Raw genomic sequence first — 22,619 nt, forward strand, 5'->3', positions numbered from 1 at the left:
GGTTGGGTACTATCCTTGCAATTCCTCAAGGCTAGTGCTCTACCACTTGAGCCACAGTGCCACTTTTTTCTGTGTATGTGATACCAAGGAATCGCACACAGGGCTTTGTGCATGCTAGGCAAACACTCTATGACTAAGCCACGTTCCTGGCCCAAAAGCCTCCATTCATAATTTCCCCAAATTAATTCAGTATAAATACCATCCAGGAAGTATCATCTTCTGTGAACGTAATTTCATAAATGAAACACCTTGCAGGAATGGGTCCTTCAGGTATATTCCATTTCAAATTAACTTCAAATAAATTATTCACAGTAAGACTAAGAGAGTCTGGTGGTAAAGGTTTAACTAAAAAACAGAAAGGAATCCATTTTAACATAGAGTTTGCATTGCTCTTACCCAATCCTGGGCATATCTGTTCATAAAAGCATTAAAGGATAAACCATACATATAGCTGTAGGTTATCATCTGTCTAACTAAAAATCACAGTTGTTTGCCAACCAAAGTAAACATATTGAACAATGTATTTTTACATTTTTTAAAATAAATGATACATTAACAAATATTTAAGCACAAAAGAAATGTTGGAAGACTCAAACCATTACAATCTATCCACCAATTTGCAACGCTAAAATAACCACCACAGCAGGTACTACTTGTCCACTTTCTAGTAGCTAACCCTTATGTGGAGTACTTATAGGACATCAGCATTGTACAAAATCCCATTGATGACTTATGATCAAGTTCATTTTACTAATAATGACATTGAAACAGATAGAAGCAACTTATCCAAAATCATACAACTAGAAAGTACCCCATCCAATGATCTTACTGGCTATAAACTCTTTTCATGTTTAGAACTAGAACATAGCCTTAGGAAATAGTTAACCCTTTATCTATTGTGGCCTGAGAATAAAAGATATCATAATTATGCCATGGCTAACCAGATTTTTAAATTTGGTTTTATACTTCACTCCATTTACACTCTCTTCAAACTTCCTTAAGTCTATGTTTCACTTTCTCACTCTCATCTATCTCCCTCATTGGAAAAAAACTGGAAAAAAAAGATTTTGAATTTAAAGCTGTTTGATTATATCACCTATATTTTGAAGCTGAAAAATGAAATAGCTGGATCTGATAGGTTTAAATTTTGATGATCCATTAACACAGATAAAGAAATCTTTATAGTCTGATGACTCCAAGTAGGACATCCTGCATCCGATGTTCTTTCCATGAGCCTTGATATAATCAACACACTGTCGTGCGTGATCCAAACCCTCATACCTGCAAAAATAAGTATAAGAATTGTACTTAATGATATTCTAGCATCATACTGCTCCATTTTTGATTGTCTTAATATATCATTTTAAAAAGCTAATTGAATAATGCACTATTCCTAGGCACCCACTATGTACTACATGCTATGATAAATGCTAGGGATACAAAAACAGGAAACAGATCTAGTATAGGGTTTCATAGACCTTATAATCCACTGAGAAATTTCATAAAACCTCAAAGACAAGATAAAGATGGTACTCATGTCCTTAGTTTGTGCAACTCATCAACAGTGTTTAAAAATACAACACAACGATTTCTATTAAGAAAATCTTGGCCTGTTCTTGTGCCAGTACCAAGCTGTTTTGAGAATTATAGCTCTGTAATAGAGTCTAAAGTTTGGAATTGAAATTCCTCCAGCGCCGTTCTTTCTGCTAAGAAGTGTTTTTGCTATACGGGGTCTTTTATTATTCCATATGAAATTTTGAATTGCTTCTTCTATTTCTTTAAAGAATGCGATTGGGATATTGATGGGTATTGCATTGAATTTGTAGATAGCCCTTGGCAATATTGTCATTTTCACAATGTTGATTCTTCCAATCCAGGAGCATGGGAGGTTTTTCCATTTCCTTAGTTCTGCTTTAATTTCCTTATTTTAGGGTTTTAAAGTTTTCATCAAAAAGGTCCTTTACATTCTTAGTTAAGCTAATTCCTAGGTACTTTATTTTCTTTGAAGCTATTGTGAAAGGAGTTGCTTTCCTGATTATTGCCTCGTTCCTGTCACTGTTGGCGTAAAGGAAGGCAGTTGATTTTTGAGGGTTGATTTTATAGCCTGCTACTCATCCAAAGTTTTGAATCAGTTCAAGGAGCTTGGGAGTAGAGTCTATAGGATTCTTTAAATAAACAACAGACCTATGGCCACCTAATCTTTGACAAGGGAGCCAAAAAAAATAGAATGGAAGAAAGACAGCCTCTTCAACAAGTTGTGCTGGCAGAACTGGTTAAGCACCTGCAGAAAACTAAAGTTGGATCCTTCTTTGTCACCTTGCACTAGAATTAACTCCAAATGGATCAAAGACCTGGAGGTAAAAGCTGACACACTGAAAACTTTACAGGAAGGATTAGGAGATACACTAGGCCTCCTTGGCACAGGTGGAAACTTTCTTAATAAGGACCAAGAATCACAACAAATCAGAGAAAGGCTGGATAAGTGGGACTGCATTAAACTGCAGAGCTTTTGTATGGCAAAGGACATAGCTAGTAAATTAATTAGGAAGCCTACAGAGTGGGAGAAGATCTTCACCAACCAAACAACGGACAAAGGCCTCATATCTAAAATATATCAACAACTCAAAAAATTGAATCACCCCAAAACTAATCTCCAAAGTAACAACCATCCCATTAAAAAATGGGCCAAAGACTTAAAGAGAGTCTTCTCTGAAGAAGAAACAAAAATGGCCTATAGACACATAAAGAAATGCTCAACTTCTCTGGTCATAAAAGAAATGGAAATCAAAACAACTCTAAGATTCTACCTCACTCCAGTTAGAATGGCCAGGATCAGGAAAACGAATAATAACAGATGCTGGAGGGGATGTGGCCAGGAAGGATCACTACTACACTGTTGGTGGGAGTGCAAACTCGTTCAAGCACTATGGAAAGCAGTGTGGCAGTGCCTTAAAAGGCTAAACATACAACTCCCCTATGACCCAGCAATTCCACTACTTGGCATTTACCCAATCATGCAGAAACAAGGGCATACTAAATCCACTTGCACAACAATGTTCATTGCAGCACTATTCACCATAGCAAAGATATGGAACCAACCTAGATGTGGCTCAATTAAAGAGTGGATCAACAAGTTGTGGTATTTGTACACAATGGAATTCTATGCTGCTGTCAGAAAGAATGACATTGCCCCATTTGTTAGGAAATGGAAAGACTTAGAAAAAATCATATTTAGTGAAGTAAGCCAGACTCAAAGGAACTTAGGCTCAATGGTTTCCCTCATTTGTCATAATCATTAGAAACCTTGGGCTCTACTAGCAGAGATTTGCAATAGAGCAAAATCCTGATACATAAGGCCATATAGTATGAAGCTAATTGAAAGTTCCTCCAGGATATTGAAACAAAAGCCATATAAGGAACGATTGTTGTCCTTAATGTACTATGTTGTCTCTCATCTCCTTTGCTGTCAATTGGTCATCTCATATTGAATTTAGTTGTACTTGGTTATTTGAAATTTGATAGGGAAGGGGGGAAAACCAAGATGGGTGGGGGGAAAACCAAGATGGGTGGGGGGGCGGGGGGGTAGGGTAATGGGTACCAAGACATGTGAAAGGGTATCAATGTATGTGAATTAATGCACCTTCTATCTGGCAAATATCATGTAACCCTTTTACTAATTACAATAAAAAATTTTTTAAAAATATAATAAAATATCCAAAAAAAAGAAAATCTTGGCTCGTGCTATCTTTGAAATGGCTCAGTAGGAAAATTATTTTTACAGGAAGCTACATCTTATAGAGGAATTATAAAAGATGGATTTAGTTCCTCAGTGAAACACATATCAATACATAAATGTCACAAAATCCAACTTGGATGAGCACGCACAAAAATTATGTTAAATGAAGAAAGTCAGAGACAGAAAGGATGCATGATTTCTTCTATATGTGGAAGCTAGATTTAGCTTTTAAACTTACAAGTAAATACATTGAGTGTATGCAAGTATATACAAATGTATGAACTGAAATATGGTAGATTCAAAGGAGAACTCAAATAGTAAAGTCTTCTAGAAAGGCAAAATCAAAGCTCAGCAAAATAAATGACCAGGAAGCAGGTACTTGAAAGGAGTGGGCTGGAATCAAGGGGAAAGGATGGACAAAGAGAAGGGGAGAATGCAGTCAAGAATTCAATGTACTTCCTATAAAATTAAGAAGAGTGAAAGAAGGAGTAGGTTGGGGATGAATGGGTGAGAATGTTTCAAGTGGTGATACTGATCAAGATACATTGCATTGATAAAGAATAACTCCTGGGGCCGGGAGTTTGGCCTAGTGGTAGAGTGCTTGCCTGGCATGCACGAAGACCCAAGTTCAATTCCTCGGTCCCACATACATAGAAAAAATCTGGAATTGGTGCTGTGGCTCAAGTGGCAGACCACTAGCCTTGAGTAAAAGGCCCAAGGTTAGTTCTCAGGCCCTGAATTCAAGCCCCAGGACTGGCAAAAAAAGAACAATTCCTTTGTCCTACTACTTCAAGATAATAATAAAAGTAAGAGACGTTGTTTGGTAAATAAATGTTTAATTTTCACATTCTTCTGAGCAAGAAATAAATGTTTCTATATCATTTAAAGTGAGTCTTATTCTAGTAAAAAAAAAGTGAATGGAATTGGTGTGGGTGGGGTTCATTTTAATTTCCTAAATAGCAAATGCCTAGTTTATTTTCCTAAATAATCGCTTAAGAATAGCTTACTTTATAAAATGTGACATTAGACTTAAAACCAGTCCAAATCCCTTTTAAGGGGCTAAAAATAGTTAATAAGTTGCTGGAGAAAAAAAAAACTTGATTTTACTAAATTAATTCCAAGACAAGTCTTTACCTTAAGAAGTGTTGGAACAATTATAACCCATTACAAGAAACGCTTTAGTTCACATAATTTAGACATGGGAGAGTTGAGGGCTGTACCTAAGAGTATACAGATAGACTTTGTGCCCGTGGACAAGCTTCTCTGAAGAATTACTATTTGTTTCTCCCTATATAAGTGAGAATCAAATTCTGTTAAAGGTGAAAAACAAAAGGGCAAGTGATTTGTCTTATTGATACTTTTGACTTTCAATTATCCAGAATATTGTCTACTTTTAGTAGGTGGCTAATATTTGTTGAGTTAATGGAAAATACGATTAGAAATAGCCCCATCTTATTTCAAATGTGGAAATTGAGATCCTTAAATGAAAAATTACTTTCCAAGGCCTACCTGTTAAATGACATGAGAACTAGAATTAGAGTTCAGTTCTTGAGAGTAGTAATAGCTTACATCTAGTCACATAAATTAGAGTTTTTTTAATGTAGAAGCCATAAAAATCTAGGCCTAACCCTCACAAACAGTAGCACTTGGCCCATTATTCATTTTGTTTCATTTAATAAGTGCCCAAGTTCTGATCCTTACTTATCAATTTTTAGTGAAATCACATTTTTCGTATTGATTTAGTTAATATTAAGTGGTACTCTACTGTGAGCATAGCACTCTGGAGGTAGTCAAGAGAAATGTAAGAAATAATTTCAAGCCCATAAATCCCCTAAAATTTTGAGGCCACAAAGCACACATATGTGGTAACTTAAAATATCATCTGGACAATAAATAATCAAGAGTTTAAAAGCCATCATTCAGGCTAATGCCTATAATCCAAGCTACTCAGGAGGCTGAGATCTGAGGTTCATGGTTCAAAGCCACCCCGAGCACTGAAGTCCATGGGACTCTTATCTCCAAGTAACCACCAGACGTGTCGCTGTGGCTCAAGTGATTAGAGGGCTAGCCTTGAACTGAAGAGCTCAGGGACAGAGCCTAGGCACAGAATTCAAGCCCCACAGTCAACAACAACAACAACAACAACAAAAGCAATAGTTCAGAGAAAAACTAAATAGAAGCATGAGCAGTAAAGTATTAATGAAACTGAATAGCAGATGAGCACTGAATGGATATGAGTTGGTTAAAGAGAGAGAGTCAGAGGCCATTCCAGAGGACAATATACACAAAAACAAAAGGTTATCACATGGCTGAAAGGAGAGCTGCATGAAAGGAGAGCAAGATATTCATATTATTGAATCCTAATGCTGGAAAGATACTGAAATAGAGAAACAGACTTGAATAGCAACCTACATTCTATCCTGAAGGCCATATGCAAAAATCAAAGCCTTAATATGGGACTGGCATATGAAGATGGAGGTGGAAGGAGTTGAAGCTTTCTGTAGTGTACATAACAGGAAAGGACAGGTTGGAAGAGGAAAGGCTAGAGGTACAGTAAACATTGTGTAATTACAATAATCCAGGTGAGAAAGGAGGGTAAGGGAATCTTACAATAAGAATGAGAAACAATGGGTTTGCCTATTTTCAAAAAGATGGTTGTCCATGCTATCATGAAACAATTAATGAACAAAGGAAATAGAAGAATCAAGATGGCTTTAAAAGCTTTGGTGACAGTTAACTGTAGGAATTTTTAAAAACCCAGCTTAATATATAAATACTTTTCTAAAAGGCAAAAGTATAAGATATGCCCAAATAGTTTTGGTCAGTCATGAATATTTTAGACCAAGGCACTAAAGGAAGAAAAATTTAATGCAGTATGGAACAGTGACCTCATTCCAATATTACTTCATAGGATACATTGTAATGTGTGTATCCTAAGACCACTTAGTCTTATTTTAAACACAAATGATTATAATTATCATAAATAAAACTATGAAATCATGATATCATGATTTCAATGTTAAATATAGTCACATAGTATGTTAATTTTAGTTGTCATTTTCCTAATAAAGATTTCTATGTATAGAAATACTTACCAGAAAAACAAGTTGTAATTTGTATCAGTATGTTCACTCATGCCAGGTTTCCAAGAACAGACTAAATACTTCCAGTTGTAATACACACAATCCATGTCCTTTATCTTGGTTTCCACACTTCCTAAGAAATGAATGAACTGTAAATGCTTGAAAGGCACGGTGATGAATCATTTGTGAATTAGGTAATTTTATTTCATTTCTTTTGGCCCTATCACTTCATTTAACAAGCAAAATAACATTAAGAGGAAGTTATTGAAAATCACTTCAGTATAAGTGAGATATGCAAAACTAAAAACGTTTACGGGTTCATTTACTGATAGTATGATAATTTATTCAAGGATATTCCAAGTAATTGAACAAATGTTCACACAAGTTTATTAATATTTCACAAACCTGAGAACTATATTAATATATTTAAGTTTTGCCAAATTTGTTTTGTGGTTGAAAGAATTTTAAAAAGCCAGCCACTCATTACTAAGGATTCTATTTTGTGCCAAGTTTATAGATCTACTATATATACAGCCTAGTACCTAAGGATCGTGGGATTTATACACTATCCAGATTGTTCTGGAATAGGAAATGTGAAAGAGAAGCATCGTTTTAACCTTGTTCTTGTGTCCAATAAGTTGCTTCTGACCATGAACTTTGAGCCTCTGATCCATTTGTACATTGACTTGACAAAAGTGTGTGTACTTTTGCTTCAATTCTTTTGTTGAGATCAAATCCATCTTTGTAGTGCAGATTCTTAGTAATGACGGTCTGTTTGATAAAAATAAGAAACCATGTCAAGTTGAAAAACACCTATAGTATAATGAGCCATATTAAGAGGCTAAGAAATCATTAATACCTACCCTACCCCAGAGGGTTTGGAGGGTTTCTAATATCTAAGATAGTCCTGGTGCTTGTTTGCTAGAATGTTCCACATGTATTCTGGCCAAGTTCATCTCTGTACACCATATCATTAAAGACAATTTAAACCTTAGCATCTCATTCAAAGCAAAAAAGCAAATCCCAAACTTCCAGAGGGGGCAAGGTATGTATGGTAGATTCATGAGCTCTAAGCCACTTGGAACCAAATAGATCATTTCTGCATTTTTATATAATAGTGACTAATTTGTCCTTCAAATATAATATGAAACATTCAGAAATCATGTAAGATAAAATCCTGCAGGGAACCAGAGAAGCCTGGAAGATGAAAATTATATGGTATTGTTCTCTCTCTCCTCCCCCTTTCTTTGGTGGAATAATTTGAACTCAGAGCCTTAAAGTTTTGAGGTTTGCAAGGCTAATGCTATACACTTGCTGTACCTCCAGCCTGGCTTTTGTGCAATTACTTCGTTTCGTTTTGTTTTGTTTTGTTTGTTGGCCATGGGGCTTGAACTCTGCACCTGGGCACTGTCCCTGAGCTCTTCAGCTCAAGGCTATTGCTCTACCACTTGAGCTACAGCACCAGTTCTTTGGTAATTACTTTGGATGTGGAATTTTGAAAACTTTTTCTGCCCAGGCTTGCTTCAAGCCACAGTCCCCTGAATTTCAGCCTCTTGAATAGCTAGGAATACAGGCTTGAGTCAATGAAGCCTGGTGTATATTATCAATTCTTACATTCCTGATACTTAACAGAGTGTCTGGTACAAAAATCTGCTCCATAAATACTTGACCTAAGTTGTTCCTTGGAACTGCCTAGCTGAATTATGAAATTAACAGAATTTCTTATTGCAACAAGACCTTTGAATAAGCATGTTTGCTGAGTACAGAAATAGTTAATGTTTTAAGGCAAGTCCAGAGAGATTTTATTGTATTATATGCTGTAAGTTGAATGCAAGGATAAATACAACTTGTCTCACGCAGAGAAAATCTTCACAGAATAATGGCATATAAAAGACCCATATCTAAGTGTACAGTTGCTAAGTACTAATTACAGCTTGAGGAATATCTCAAGGGCTCCTCTTGCTTAAGTCCTTAGTATAGGAATGCTGGGAGGTGATACACTCTTTAACAGGTAAGGTAATAAGGTCATTGAGAACACTGCTCCCAGGGCAGTAAGCTGTCAGTCAGCCTCTAAGAGTGGCTTATAATAAAAACCAAGTCTGGTGTCTTCCCACTGTCTAGTTTTCTATCTGGTCATGTTATCCCTTTCACATGTGCTGCCACTATGACATCTACCATGAAGCCCTCACAAAGTGCAGGACAAATTGGGCCATACCATCTTGCACTTTTAACCTCAAAAATTATAATTGAGATAAACCTATACTCTTTATTCATTATGCAGCTTTAGGTATTTTGTTATAGCAACAGAAAATAGATTGCACTGTAAGAAATATTAAAAAAGAAATACATAATATGTAAAATGGCTGGGCTCTGGTGGCTCATGCCTGTACTCCTAGCTACTCAGGAGGCTGAGATCTGAGGATTTTGATTCAAAGTCAGCCTGGGAAAGAAAGTACAAGAGACACTTATCTCCAGTAAACTATTCAGAAAAAGCCAGACATGACACTGTGGATCAAGTGGTAGAGTGCTAGCCTTTAGCACAAAGAGTCTCAGAAACAGCACCCAGTCCCATATGTATGTATGTATATACATACATATTACGTTTTGCTGATAGGACATATGGGCTGTTTCCATATCTTTACTACTGTGAACAGGGCAGCAATGAAAATGCATGTCTAAGTGTCTTTACAATGTCCTGGCTTGTGATGTTCTGAATAGATGACCACTAGTATGGCTGGGTTGTAGGGAAGATCTATGTTTAGTTTTATGAGGAATCTCCAAATTGCCTTTCAGAGTGTTTTTTCTAGTTTGCATTCCTACCAACAATTCAATATACAATGGAATTTTACTCATCCATTTGCAGGGAAATTGATGAACCTGAAACAAATCGTACTAAGTGAAAGAAAGCCAAGTACTCTCAAATGTGAAAACTAGATCTAAAATAGAATCCTAGGTATTCACACCCAGAAAAGCAGGATGGCCTTAGTGAAGGAATCCGAGGTGTAACTTTTCTGAACATTTAAAACACTATTTATTGAAACTAACTCTAAGAAATGGAAGCATGTTTCTTATGTTATATTTTTGGTCTGGTGTGGTGGTGTTTGTTTTTGCTTTGATTTTTTTTCTTTTATAGGTGCAAAAATAGGTGCAGAAAGGGAGAGGGGAAGAGTGAACAAATGCATTCATGTTATTCAGTATACTGTATGTGAAAATGACTTGTGTAACTTGAGGGCAGGGGTGCAAGAGGGAAACTGGGGAAACTAAAGGAAAGGGAGACAGTGTCTGAGAAAAGAAATATACTCACAAACTAAATTGTGAGATGCTCACTCCTGTCTGCAACACCTTAATAATAATAAAATTATGTTTTTAAAATATGGGGACAGGAGTGTGGCCTAGTGGTAGAATTCTTGTCTAGCATACACGAAGACCCGGGTTCGATTCCTCAGTACCACGTACACATAAAAAGCCAGAAGCGGTGCTGTGGCTCAAGTGGTAGAGCGCTAGCCTTGAGAAAAGTCCAATGACAGTGCCAAGGCCCTGAGTCTAAGCCCCAGGACTGCCCCCCCCAAATATGGGGAAATATATGAGCTTTCCTCATAGTCTAAACTCTACAAAACCAAGTACTTTTGTTTCTTGTACTTGCAATACTACTGTTAGCCCTGGATGGTATCAAAAGCAACCTAAGAGGAGACATAAGTATTCTTGGCAGTGTGTTATATGCTAAATTCAACTGTCAAGATCTGGAAGCTAAAATAGTCATGTGTCACAATCAAACACCTAATAGCCACTAACACACTGTAAGTGTATGCTTTACTTACCCTCCATCGTTGACTATCAACATTTCTGTATTTTAGAACATACTCTACTGTGCATTTCTCAAATTTATCCAAAGCCAGTGGAGGTTGCCATCGCAAATAGAGATAACCTAAATATCCAGGGTCCACTATTTCAAAATTCCGAGGAGGATTAACTGAAATGAAATTTAGATTTATTTTAAAATTTTCTTTGTATTTTATGATGTTCATTGCTAACCACAGGTTACTTCTAAACTGATGAACAGGTTAACAACATATAGTCATACTATAAAATTTTATTTAGACAGAAAAAAAAGTACAAGTAAATGCCATAACACAGAAAATCCTTGAAACTATTATAAATGGAAAAGGATAATCCCAATTACCACATATTATTTGATTCTATATGTAAAAAAATCATATAAAGTTTTTGTCATTAGTTACAAGGCAGACTAATAATATACATATTGTATACAAACTTCTTAAACTATTCCTAATAACAATTCATTACCAGTATTGCTTTCCCAGTATAGGTTCAAAAGACAGTTACTATTCCAATTTTTTTAAGATCTCATTAAAATCCATTTTAAAAATTTACTTACCTTTTATCTCCGTGTTTGAAGACAAAGTACAGCCAAATAGTGTGCAGATAAGGAATATCCACGGACATCTAATATCCAGACAAACAAAAGCCATTTCTCCAAGATTCAATACCTTGAAATCTTGTCAATCTAAGCAGAAACAAACATGTCTTAGTAATTTTATCTTACTACAAGTGATTCAAAATTATAAATAATACATTTGGGAGATCTTGTACTTTCTACCAAAAGTTAGAAAAAGCTATGTTCCTTGAACTATTGAAATAGAAATAAGCAAGTTCAGAAACAATGTAATTTGAGTGTGAAAATTCTAGTCTCAACTTTCTAATAAGAATAAAATCAAAACAAAATCTGGACATACTCACATATGACCCTTCACTTCAGTCTTCTACATGAAGCTGGGGTCTGACCCACCACAGTGTTCTCACTGGTACAGGGAGGGCACTGCGACATCAATAGTTTCCATAGTGATCATATACCCTAGCAACAGAGGAAAAGGCTAACAAATTCTCTGATAAAATAAACAATTTTTTTAATCTTTCTCCTGAGAGTGCTCACCAAAGTATGCTACTCTTCCAAAGTAGTAGGGATTACAGGTGTATATAGCCAGGCCTTGTCCAAAATATTCTAGTTTTTTAAGAAAACTTAGTGCAAGTCACTTGTGGCTTATGGCTATAACCCTAACTACTCAGGAGGCAGAGCTCTGTGGATGACTTTTCAAAGCTAGCCTGGGAAGGAAAGTCTTTGAGATTCTTATCTCCAATAAACTACTTAGGAAAAGGCAGAGGGGGTGCTGTGGTTCAGTGGTAGAGTACAATCCTTGAGAGAAAAAACGAATCTCAGGGACAGTGCTCAGGCCTTGAGTTCAAGCCCCAGGACTACCACAAAATATTTTTTTTAATTAGTACTCTTAGCTCCACACACTTCTTTCTGAGTCTATACTTGTAGAACCAGGAATTTCATGAACTGTTAAGGATTAAAGGCAATTTATTCTAAGATTCTAACACCACCTTTCTTTTTCTTTAAAATTTATTTTCAGGGTAACGTATAGAGGGTTTACAGTTACATTCATCAGGTAATGGGTACATTACTTCTCCCACATTGATACCCCTTCTCATGTTTCCCCCTCATTTCCCTCCCCCGACCCACTCCCAATAATCTTGTTTCCCTCCTCTCCCTTCTTACTCCAAATAAACAAACAAATGTATATAAAACATACCAGGTAACAAACTCAGATACATTAACCACATGAGATCAACCATAAGGGGAAAAAAGACAAAATAGCACAGTACATTAATAACAAAAATCACAAACATAAAGCTCTTGTTTCTGTATCGTAGAATTCATTCCATTTAGTCTCATACTATATGACCTTATGTGTACAAGCTTTGGAGCTACTATGATCCTCTGCTCCGAGAGTCCTAGATGTGTGCAAATAATTACAAGTGAGACAAACTGTAGACCCTATGTTCCTTTGGGTCTGGCTTACTTCACTTAATATGATGTCTTCCAAGTCTTTCCATTTCCTTACAAATAGGGCAATGTCATTCTTTCTGATAGCAGCATAGAATTCCATTGTGTATAAATACCACATCTTCTTGATCCAATCATCTACTGAGGGGCATCTGGGTTGGTTCCAAATCTTTGCTATGGTAAATAGTGCTGCAATGAACATCATTTTGCTAGTGGCTTTAGTATGGCCTTGTTTCTGGATATTTGGGTAAAAGCCAAGGAGTAGGATTGCTGGGTCATAGGGGAGATCTATGTTTAGTCTTTTTTTTTCATATATTTTTATTGTAATTAATAGAAGAGTTACATTATATCCACCAGATAGAAGGTTCATTACTTCACAAACATTGATATCTCATATCTTGGTCCCCATTTCCCTCCCCTTACCCCCACTCCTCATCTTGTTTCCCCCCTTCCCTATCCAACTTCAAATAACCAAATATGCAGATATACAATATACAGATAACAGATACAGATACAGAGAAATACTGTAACCATATGAGATAACCAAGGGACAGCAAGAGAGATGAGAGATAACATAGTACATTAAGGAAAACTATCACTCATTATATGACTTTTGTTTCTATATCCTGGAGTTCTTTCATTTAGTGTCATACTATATGGCCTTGCGTATCTAGGTTTTTCTCTATTATAAATCTCTATTTGGAGGGTCCAAGGTTTCTATTGATTATGACAAATGAGGGAAACCATTGAGCCTATGTTCCTTCTGAATCTGGCTTACTTCACTAAGTCTTTCCATTTCCTTACAAATGGGGAGATGTCATTCTTTCTGATGGCAACATAGAATGCCATTGTGTATAAGTAACACATCTTGTTGATCCAATCATCAAGTGTGGGGCATCTGGCTTGGTTTCATATCTTCGCTATGATAAATAGTGCTGAAATGAACATCAATGTGCTAGTGGATTTAGTATGTCCTTCTTTCTAGACAATTGGGTAAATGCCAAGGAGTGGAACCACCATACTGCTTTCCAGACTAGTAGAATGAATTCACACTCCCACCAACAGTGTAGTAACAATCCCTCCTGGCCACATCCCCACCAGCATCTGTTGTTATTAGGTTTCTTGATTATAGCCATTCTAACTGGAGTGAAGTGGAATCTCAAAGTTTTTTTGATTTGCATTTCTTTTATGGCCAGTGATATCGAACATTTCTTCATGTGCCTATAGGCCATTTTTATTTCCTCTTGAGAGAAACCTCTCTTTAAATCTTTTGCCCACCTTTTAATGGTACGGTTGTTTCTTTGAGGATTTTTTGAGAGATTCGATTTTTTGAGCTGTAGGTATATTTTAGATATGAGACCTTTGTCTGTTGTAGTGAAGATCTTCTCCCACTCTGTGGGCTTTCTGTTTAACTTGCTAGCTATGTCTTTGCCATATAGAAGCTCTGCAGTTTAAAGCAGTTTCCTATTCCTTCCTGTAATTCCTTCCTGTATAGTTTTCTGGATGTCTGCTTTTACCTCAAGGTCTTTGATCCATTGGAATTAATCCCGGTACAGGGTGACATAGGATCCAATTTAACTAATTCTGCAAGCACCACTTGTTGAAGAGGCTTTCTTCCATCCTATCTTTTGGCTCCCTTATCAAAGACTAGGTGCCATATGTCTTGTGGGTTCATATTGAGTCTTCAGTTCTCTTCCACTGGTTCTCAGGCCTCTTCTTGTGTCAGTACCAAGCTGTTTTGATTACTATACCTCTGTAACAGAGTCTAAAGTTTGGTATCGATACTCCTCTAATGCTGTTCTTTTGGCCAAGGATTGTTTTTGCCATACTGGGACTTTCATTTATTTATTTTTTTGTGGGTCATGGGGTTTGAACTTGGCCTGGGCACTGTCTTTGAGCTCTTCAGTTTAAGGCTACCACACTATTCCTGGGCCTGGGCCCTGTCCCTGACCTCTTCCAGCCCTACCCTTGAGCCACTATCCGCTTCCCATTTTCTAGAGGTTAATTGGAGATAAGAGTCACAGGTCCTTTTGTGCTGGCTTTGAACCTTGATCCTCAGATCTCAGCCTCCTCAGTAGCTAGGATTACAGGTGTGAGCCACCGTGCTTGGCCAGGGTCTTTGATTATTCCATATGGATTTTTGGATTGTGTCCTCTATTTCCTTAAAGAATGACATTGGGATATTAATGGGTATTGCATTGAATTTGTAGATAGCTCTTGGCAGGATTGCCATTTTCCTGATGTTAATCTTCCATTCCTAGAGCATGGAGGTTTTCCACTTCCTCAGTTCTACTTTCATTTCCTTTTTCAGGTCAATAATCACCTTTCTTTTATCTTATATAGACTAATTCAGAAAGACAGATGCTCCACATTTTTCATAAAACCTTATCCCTCTATATTATGCCAATGCTGATTAACTTCTGTTATTGCATGGGATCAAATTGGAGCTGACTGGTTTATCTGAAACAATGCTAGTAAATCATTATTTAGATACTAGTAATTAAAACACTAACTGGTCCAAGATTACAAAGCAAGTTAGTAATAGAGCTGGATCCAGAACAAAGACCACTTGATTCCCAAGCACTTTTGCCTTATATCAAATATCTGATATAAGATAACAAAGCTTTTCTTCTGGGACTTCTGTCTGTGGCTTTCTTCAGTTATATATCCTGGCTGTATCAATATCATGCTATTTTTTTAATTCATGAACTCATAAAAGGAGTCAATTTCTCTTGTGAGACCCAGCTCATATCACTGTCTTCTCAATTCTTCCCTCTTCATTTTCTATCCTAGGGTAGCTCTTTGATTCATATTTAATTAGATTGATTGCTAGAAAATTAGCAATCTTGCTGAATATTGGTGGGTCATACTTGTAATCCTAGCTTCTCAGGAAGCTAAGATCTGAGGATCACTGTTGAAAGCCAGTCCTGGGAGGAAAGTCTGTTGGACTCATATCCAATTAGACCCCTAGATAACCAGAAGTGGTTCTGGGGCTCACAGTCTTAGAGCATTGAGCAAAAGAGCTCAGGATAGTGCCCTGGCTCTGAATTCAAGCCCCATTACTGAAAATAAATAAAAAAAGAAAGTTATCAATCTTCCACAGATCTGGTCTCATATAAGATGAACATATAGAACAATATACTGGTTACTAATGGAAACCAGTTCCATGTTTTGAGATCAGCTATGATGATCAAGCCCATAAAATGCTATCAGAGAAATCCTAACACCGTTGTTTTTCTTTATCACTTCCCCATAAAATTTTAATAGCCCTTCAAAATGGTTTGCATTAATGCTAAATAAAGACTTTAAAAAACTATTGGCTTCTATTCTCATTATAGGCTACTGAAATCTGACTCTAGCTATTAAAATATGGATCATGGATCAGCCAAACACATTTAAGCATAGGAAATGGGATAGCTGCCTGAATTACATTTAGAATCTGACAAGGTCTCCTCCAATGAACACTGGAATGTGGTATGCAGGTAAAAAAAAAAGAACGACTAACATAAAGAAGCCAAGAAATAGGTATGATTCTGTATCTGGGTTCATTTGCCAAACATCATGCTCCACCATTGTCCCAGAGTACCAATTATAGTTGAAATTACTTCTTGATATGATGACTATCACTCCCCAGCGATGACCTCAATAGGGACTTTACCAACTTTAGAGGAGAGCCATTGGCCTCATGTACATATTCTTACAGTTGTAGATTCATATAGGCACCCCACTTTAAATTGCTATCTTGTCTTGAAAATGCCTTATTAGATAAACTACTCCCTGCTCCTTTTTTATGAATGCCTTCTCACTTTTGGAAAACTAGGCACATATGTATATATTTTCAGCATATCATTAAACATTATTCATATTCTGGTAGACTTGGCTCATGCCTATAATCCTAGCATTTGGGTACTCATCTTTTGGGGGTTCTGTGTTAGTTTTTCTAAAGAACTGGGGCCAGGAGTTTGGCCTAGTGGTAGAGGGCTTGCCTAGCATGCACGAAGACCCAGGTTTGATTCCTCAGTACCACATACATAGAAAAATGTCAAAAGTGGTGCTGTGGCTCAAGTGGTAGAGCTCTAGTCTTGAGATAGCCCAAGGGTAGTGTTCAGGCACTGAGCTCAAGCACAGGACTGGCAAAAAATATACTATCTACACACTCCATATAAAGTCTACTATACTTTAGTTAATTCACTTATAACCACTTGCATACCACCCAATGTTCTTACCTGTAGATTTACAGGCACATTCTAGTTCCCACAAATGAAGGAAACCATGCAACCTGTGCTTCTGTGGGTCTGAATTACTTCACTTAATATTAATGTAATTTTTCCCAAATATTTATATTTCCTTACTAATGGTACAATATCATTCTTCCTGATGGATGAGTAGAAATCCGATGTGCATTCATCTATTGAGGGGTGTGTCAGCTGATTCCATATCTTGGCTATAATAAATAATACTGCAACAAACATTGTTCTGCTGGCAGCTTTAGTGTGGCTTGAATTGCGGCCAATTTTATAAATGCCAAGGAATGGAATTACTGGGTCAAAGGGTGGTTCTATGTTTAGTTTTTTTGCGACTCCTCCGTAAGTACTTTCCAGAATGGTAGAAGAAGCTTACATTCCCACCAATAGTGCAATAGAGTTCCCTTTTGGCTACATCTATTCCAGCATTTGTTACTGCTAGTTGTGTTGAGAATTTGCATTTCCGTTATGGCCAGAGATGGTAAAAATTCTTCAGGTATCTATTGGTCTCATTACTTCTTTTGAGAAGTCTGTCTTTAGTACCCTATTTGTTAACTGGGTTGTTGTTTCTTTGAGTTTTTATTTTTTGAGAGTTCAATTTTTTGAGTTCTAAGTATATTTTGGATAGTAGGCCCTTGTCTAATGTATATCTGGTTAAAATCATCTCCCATTCTGTGATCTTTCTGCTTTACATATTAGTTTATCTGATTCCATGTAGAAAGTTTTGTTTGATATAATCACATTTATTACTACTTTCTTTGAATTTTTGATTTTCTGGAATCTTACTTAGAAAGTTTCAATCTGTACCCAGGAGCCCTAGTGTCTCCCCTAGCCTTTCCTGTATAAGTTTCATGGTTTCCAGTCTTACATTGAAGTCTTTTGGTCCATTTTTAATTGATTCTGGCATAAGGTGATATGTAAGGACCCAGTTTCAGTATTCTGCATGTGGATATCCAGTTTTACCAGCACCATGTGTAGAAGAATCTGTCTTCCAGCCTTTGTTTTGGCTTCCTTGTTGACTATTAGATGGCTATAGGAGTTAGTTCATTTCTGGGTCTTCTATTCTGATCCATTGATCTTCATTCAGGCCTATTTATTTTGTGGATCATGAGGCTTGAACTCTGGGCCTGGGCGCTTTCCCTGAGCTCTTCCTCTCAAGGTTACCACCCTAATCCTGAGCCACAGCCCAACTTCCCCTCAGCCTATTTTTGTGCCTTGATATTATTTTGAAAACAGATCAACAGCCAAGTGGAATAGGATATTCTGGTTCATACAAATTATTGGTAACAGAGCTGTGACTGAAAAACAGGTTTCTTGAACCCTTTCACTACCAAATTTTCTGTTCCCAAGGAATCTTTACTAAGAGATTCCTTTAAATAACTTTTACCAGCCTACTGGCACCATTCAAGTTATCTAAAATTGACACTACAGATTGTGGTTGTTAGAATAATTTTGTCAGAAGAACACTATAAGCACCATAGGCACCTGTTTTCTCCCCAAGTACTAGAGTTTCAACTCAAGGTTTTGCATTTGTTCAGCTTTCTTGCTTGACACTCTGTCATTTGAGCCACAGCTCCAGCCCAGATTTTTTTTGGCTTTTTTATTACGATTAATAGAGGGGTTACATTATATTCACCAGATAGGAGGTGCATAACTTCACAAACATTGTTACCCTTTCTTATAACATGGTCCCAATTTCCTTCCCACCCTCCCCCCGCTTATCTTGATTTCCCCCCTTCCCTATCCAATTTCAAATAACCGATTAAGCACACATAAAATATATCAGATAACAAGGTGAAATATTGTAATAATATGAGATAAACAATGGATGGCAAAAGAGATGAGCGATAACATAGTACATTGAACAACAGTCATTCATTATATGGCTTTTGTTTGATTCTCCTGGAGGTCCTTTCATTTAGTGTCATACTATTTGGCCTAATATCTATAGATTTTGTTCTATTGTATATCTCTGCTAGGAGTGCCCAAGGTTTCTACTGATTATGACAAATGAGGGAGACTATTGGGCCTATGTTCTTTTGAGTCTGGCTTACTTCATTCAATATGATTTTTTTCTAAGTCTTTCCATTTCCTTATAAATGGGGTGCTGTCTTTCTTTCTGACAGCAGCATAGAATTCCATTGTGTATAAATACCACATCTTGTTGATCCACTCATCAACTGAGGGACATCTAGGTTGGTTCCATATCTTTGCTATGGTAAATAATGCTGCAATGAACATCACTGTGCAACTACATTTAGTATGCCCTTGTTTCTGGATGGTTGGGTAAATGCCAAATAGTGGAATTGCTGGGTCATAGGGGAGCTCTATGTTTAGTCTTTTGAGGAACTGCCATACTGCTTTCCATAGTGGTTGAATGAGTTTGCACTCCCACCAACAGTGTAATAGTGATCCCTCCTGGCCACATCCCCTTCATCATCTGTTGTTATTAGTTTTCTTGATCCTGGCCATTCTAACTGGAGTGAGGTGGAATGTAAGAGTTGTTTTGATTTGCATTTCTTTTACGACCAGAGAGGTTGAGTATGTGTTCATAGGCCATTTTTATTTTTCTTCAGAGAAGACTCTCTTTAAGTCTTTGGCCCATCTTTTAATGCGATGGTTGTTTCTTTGTAGATTAGTTTTGGGGTGATTCAATTTTTTGAGCTGTTGATATATTTTAGATATGAGGCCTATTTCTGTTGTATGGCTAGTAAAGATCTTCTCCCATTCTGTAGGCCTCCTACTTAATTTACTAGCTATGTATGTCCTTTGCCTTACAGAATCTCTTCAGTTGAATGCAGTCCCACTTATACAGCCATTCTCTGATTTGTTGTGTTTCTTGGTCCTAATTGAGAAAGTTTCCACCTGTGCCAAGGAGGCCTAGTGTATCTCCTATTCCTTCTTGTAAAGTTTTCAGTGTGTCGGCTTTTACCTCCAGGTCTTTGATCCATTTGGTGTGAATTCTAGTGCAGGGTGACAAGGAAGGATCCAACTTTAGTTTTCTGCAGGTGCTTAACCAGTTCTGCCAGCACAACTTGTTGAAGTGACTGTCTTTCTTCCATTCTATTTTTTTGGCTCCCTTGTCAAAGATTAGGTGGCCATAAATCTGTGGTTTAATCTGGGTCCTCAGTTCTATTCCATTGGTCTTCAGGCCTGTTCTTGTGCCAGTACCAAGCTGTTTTGATAATTATAGCTCTGTAATAGAGTCTAAAGTTTGGTATTGAAATTCCTCCAGCGCTGTTCTTTCTGCTAAGAAGTGTTTTTGCTATACAGGGTCTTTTATTATTCCATATGAAATTTGGATTGCCTCTTCTAATTCTTTAAAGAATGACATTGGGATATTGATGGGTATTGTGTTGAATTTGTAGACAGCCCTTGGAAAGATTGTCATTTTCACAATGCTGATTCTTCCATTCCAGGAGCATGGGAGATTTTTCCATTTCCTCAGTTCTGCTTTAATTTCCTTTTTTAGGGTTTTAAAGTTTTCATCAAAAAGGTCCTTTACATTCTTAGTTAAGTTAATCCCTGGGTACTTTATTTTCTTTGAGGCTATTGCAAAAGGAGTTGCTTTCCTGATTGTTGCCTTGTTCCTCTCACTGTTGGCATAGAGGAAGGCAGTTGATTTTTGAGGGTTAATTTTAAACCCTGCTACCTTGTAAAGTTTTCAATCAGGGAGCTTGGGAGTGGAGTCTCTAGTATTCTTTAAATACACAATCATGTCATCTGCAAAGAGGGAAAGTTTTACTTCCTCTTTCCCTATTTGGATCCCCTTTATGCTTGCTTCTTGCCTTATTGCTCTGGCTAGGAATTCTAAGACTATGTTAAAGAGGAGTGGAGAGAGTGCTCCAGCCTAGATTTTTGCTGTTTATTTTTGAGCTGGGAGTTTTCTGACTTTTCTTTCCAGAATGAGCTTGAATCTTAATTCTCTGTATTTCAACATGATGAGTAGCTAGGATGGTATTTGGAGCTACTAGTATCCAGCTTTCATGTCCTTTTCTTTATTTTTTCATCCTTCCCCTTCTTCCTTCTTTTTTATTTTCTTGATTTTTATCACGTTATTGGCAACATTCATACCTGTAAGACTATCTCCTACCATTTATTTGGTATTTATAACATTCCAAGCACTTTCAGTGGCAGGCAGGCATTTTAAATAATATTGTTTCATAGTCACAATTGGGTCATGGTACTATTATCAATTCGATTTGAGCTAGTGGCTCAGGTCTGTAATCCTAGCCATTCAGGAGGCTGAGTTCTGAGGTTCTCCACTGGAAGCAAACTTAGGCAGGAATATTTGTGAATTCTTGTCACCAACAAACTACCAAAAAAGCCAGAAATGAAACAGAGTTTTGGCTCAAGTGGTAGAGTGCCTTAAGCAACAACAACAACAACAAAAAAGCCTGAATCAATGTCAGGAACACAACCCAGGCCATGAGTTACAGCCACATGACTGGCACAAGTCACACACCACAAATGGGAACTAGAGGATGTACTGTGAGAGTTCTCCATGATAATTCTACTAGGCATTTTCCACTTGTAAGAGCAATATGAAGGATGATCCAGCACTTATATCCATTCCATTTTACATAATTCTATTGCAATTGCAGTTTCCAATTGACCATCATCTCTGGAAAGGCAAATCTACAGAAACTTCCTCTTTTTAGCTTTATTCTCAACCTCTTCATTATCATGCAACATTCTGACATTTGGCTAGAGCTGAGAATCTCTGTATCATGACACTAGTATTTCCCTCGCATGCTCCAGGCCAGGGTTCCATTTGAAGACCCAAAGAAAATAATTGGCTGTGTAATCTTTGCATTTTTGGATAAACTCCAGGTACTTACCCATGATATGGTTTCTCAAGAATTGTGTTATCATAAGCAGTTATCAAAGTCCCTCTTTTTCTCTTTTCTTATCCTTCAAGAGAGAGTAATTTTGGATGTGGGGGAGGGGAAGTGGGAGAAAAACATGGAAAGTGGTATCAATGTTCAAGAAGTAATGTAAGCACTAACAAATATAAGTTTATTCCCTATACACATCACCCTGACAATAAAATAATTTTTAAAAAGATCGTAAATTGAATGTTTACTTATTTCCTTCCTGTATGATAAAAACTGCACAGAAAATTCAACACTGCAACAGCCAGAGGGCCACGACAAATAATCTACAAGTCACAATCTAGAGGGCTTTATGGATGGGACTAAAAACCATCTAAAACAGGGGCCAGGAGTTTGGCCTAGTGGTACAGTGCTTGCCTCGCATGCTCTATTCCTCTGTACCACATATACAGAAAAGCCAGAATGGCGCTGTGGCTCAAGTGGTAGAGCACTAACCTTGAGGAAAGCCCAAGGACAGTGCTCAGGCCCTGAGTTCAGTCCCCAGGACTGGCAAGAAACCATCTACAACAAATTCAGAATGATAACCAGGTAGTGTAAAAACCTGGCATGATTAAATGGTTCTCTGGAAACACTTTCAGATTTGTAACTGAGGTGCTTATTATAACCAAAGCCACAGGAGCATAAATACAAGTTTGACTGGTTTCAGCCGAAACCACTGGGCTTAGAGGGAAATTGTGTCACAATTTGCATCTGTAAAATGGAAGTGATAATAGGAGACTGGCACAGGTTTGCTGAGATCTCTGATGGTACTCAGAATGGTTAATTGCTCTATACATGGGCAGATTGTTTGCTTTG

The 22,619-nt window shown here is 37.2% G+C and overlaps 1 protein-coding gene across 5 annotated transcripts in view; it reads right to left on the reverse strand.

Annotated features, from left to right (window-relative positions):
• Il13ra2 (interleukin 13 receptor subunit alpha 2) overlaps positions 1-22,619 on the reverse strand; it is a 53,416-nt gene that overhangs the window by 13,369 nt on the left and 17,428 nt on the right. For 3 of the 5 annotated variants that reach the window (XM_090325636.1, XM_090325631.1, XM_090325633.1), the window contains exons 2-8: positions 21,771-21,843; positions 11,216-11,344; positions 10,638-10,789; positions 7,437-7,590; positions 6,832-6,952; positions 1,097-1,281; positions 200-345 (exon numbers count right to left, since the gene is read on the reverse strand). In XM_090325636.1, coding sequence (XP_090181762.1) covers positions 200-345; positions 1,097-1,281; positions 6,832-6,952; positions 7,437-7,590; positions 10,638-10,789; positions 11,216-11,309 — 852 coding nt within the window. In that variant the 5' untranslated portion in view covers positions 11,310-11,344; positions 21,771-21,843. Of the gene's footprint in view, positions 1-199; positions 346-1,096; positions 1,282-6,831; positions 6,953-7,436; positions 7,591-10,637; positions 10,790-11,215; positions 11,345-11,577; positions 11,639-21,770; positions 21,844-22,619 lie in introns of those variants that run through there. The other 2 variants (XM_090325634.1, XM_090325632.1) reach the window with 2 other exon arrangements.

The sequence above is a fragment of the Megascapheus bottae genome, chromosome X (genome assembly GCF_031878675.1).
Source record: "Megascapheus bottae isolate mThoBot1 chromosome X, mThoBot2.hap1, whole genome shotgun sequence".
Classification (NCBI taxonomy): Eukaryota; Metazoa; Chordata; class Mammalia; order Rodentia; family Geomyidae; genus Megascapheus; species Megascapheus bottae.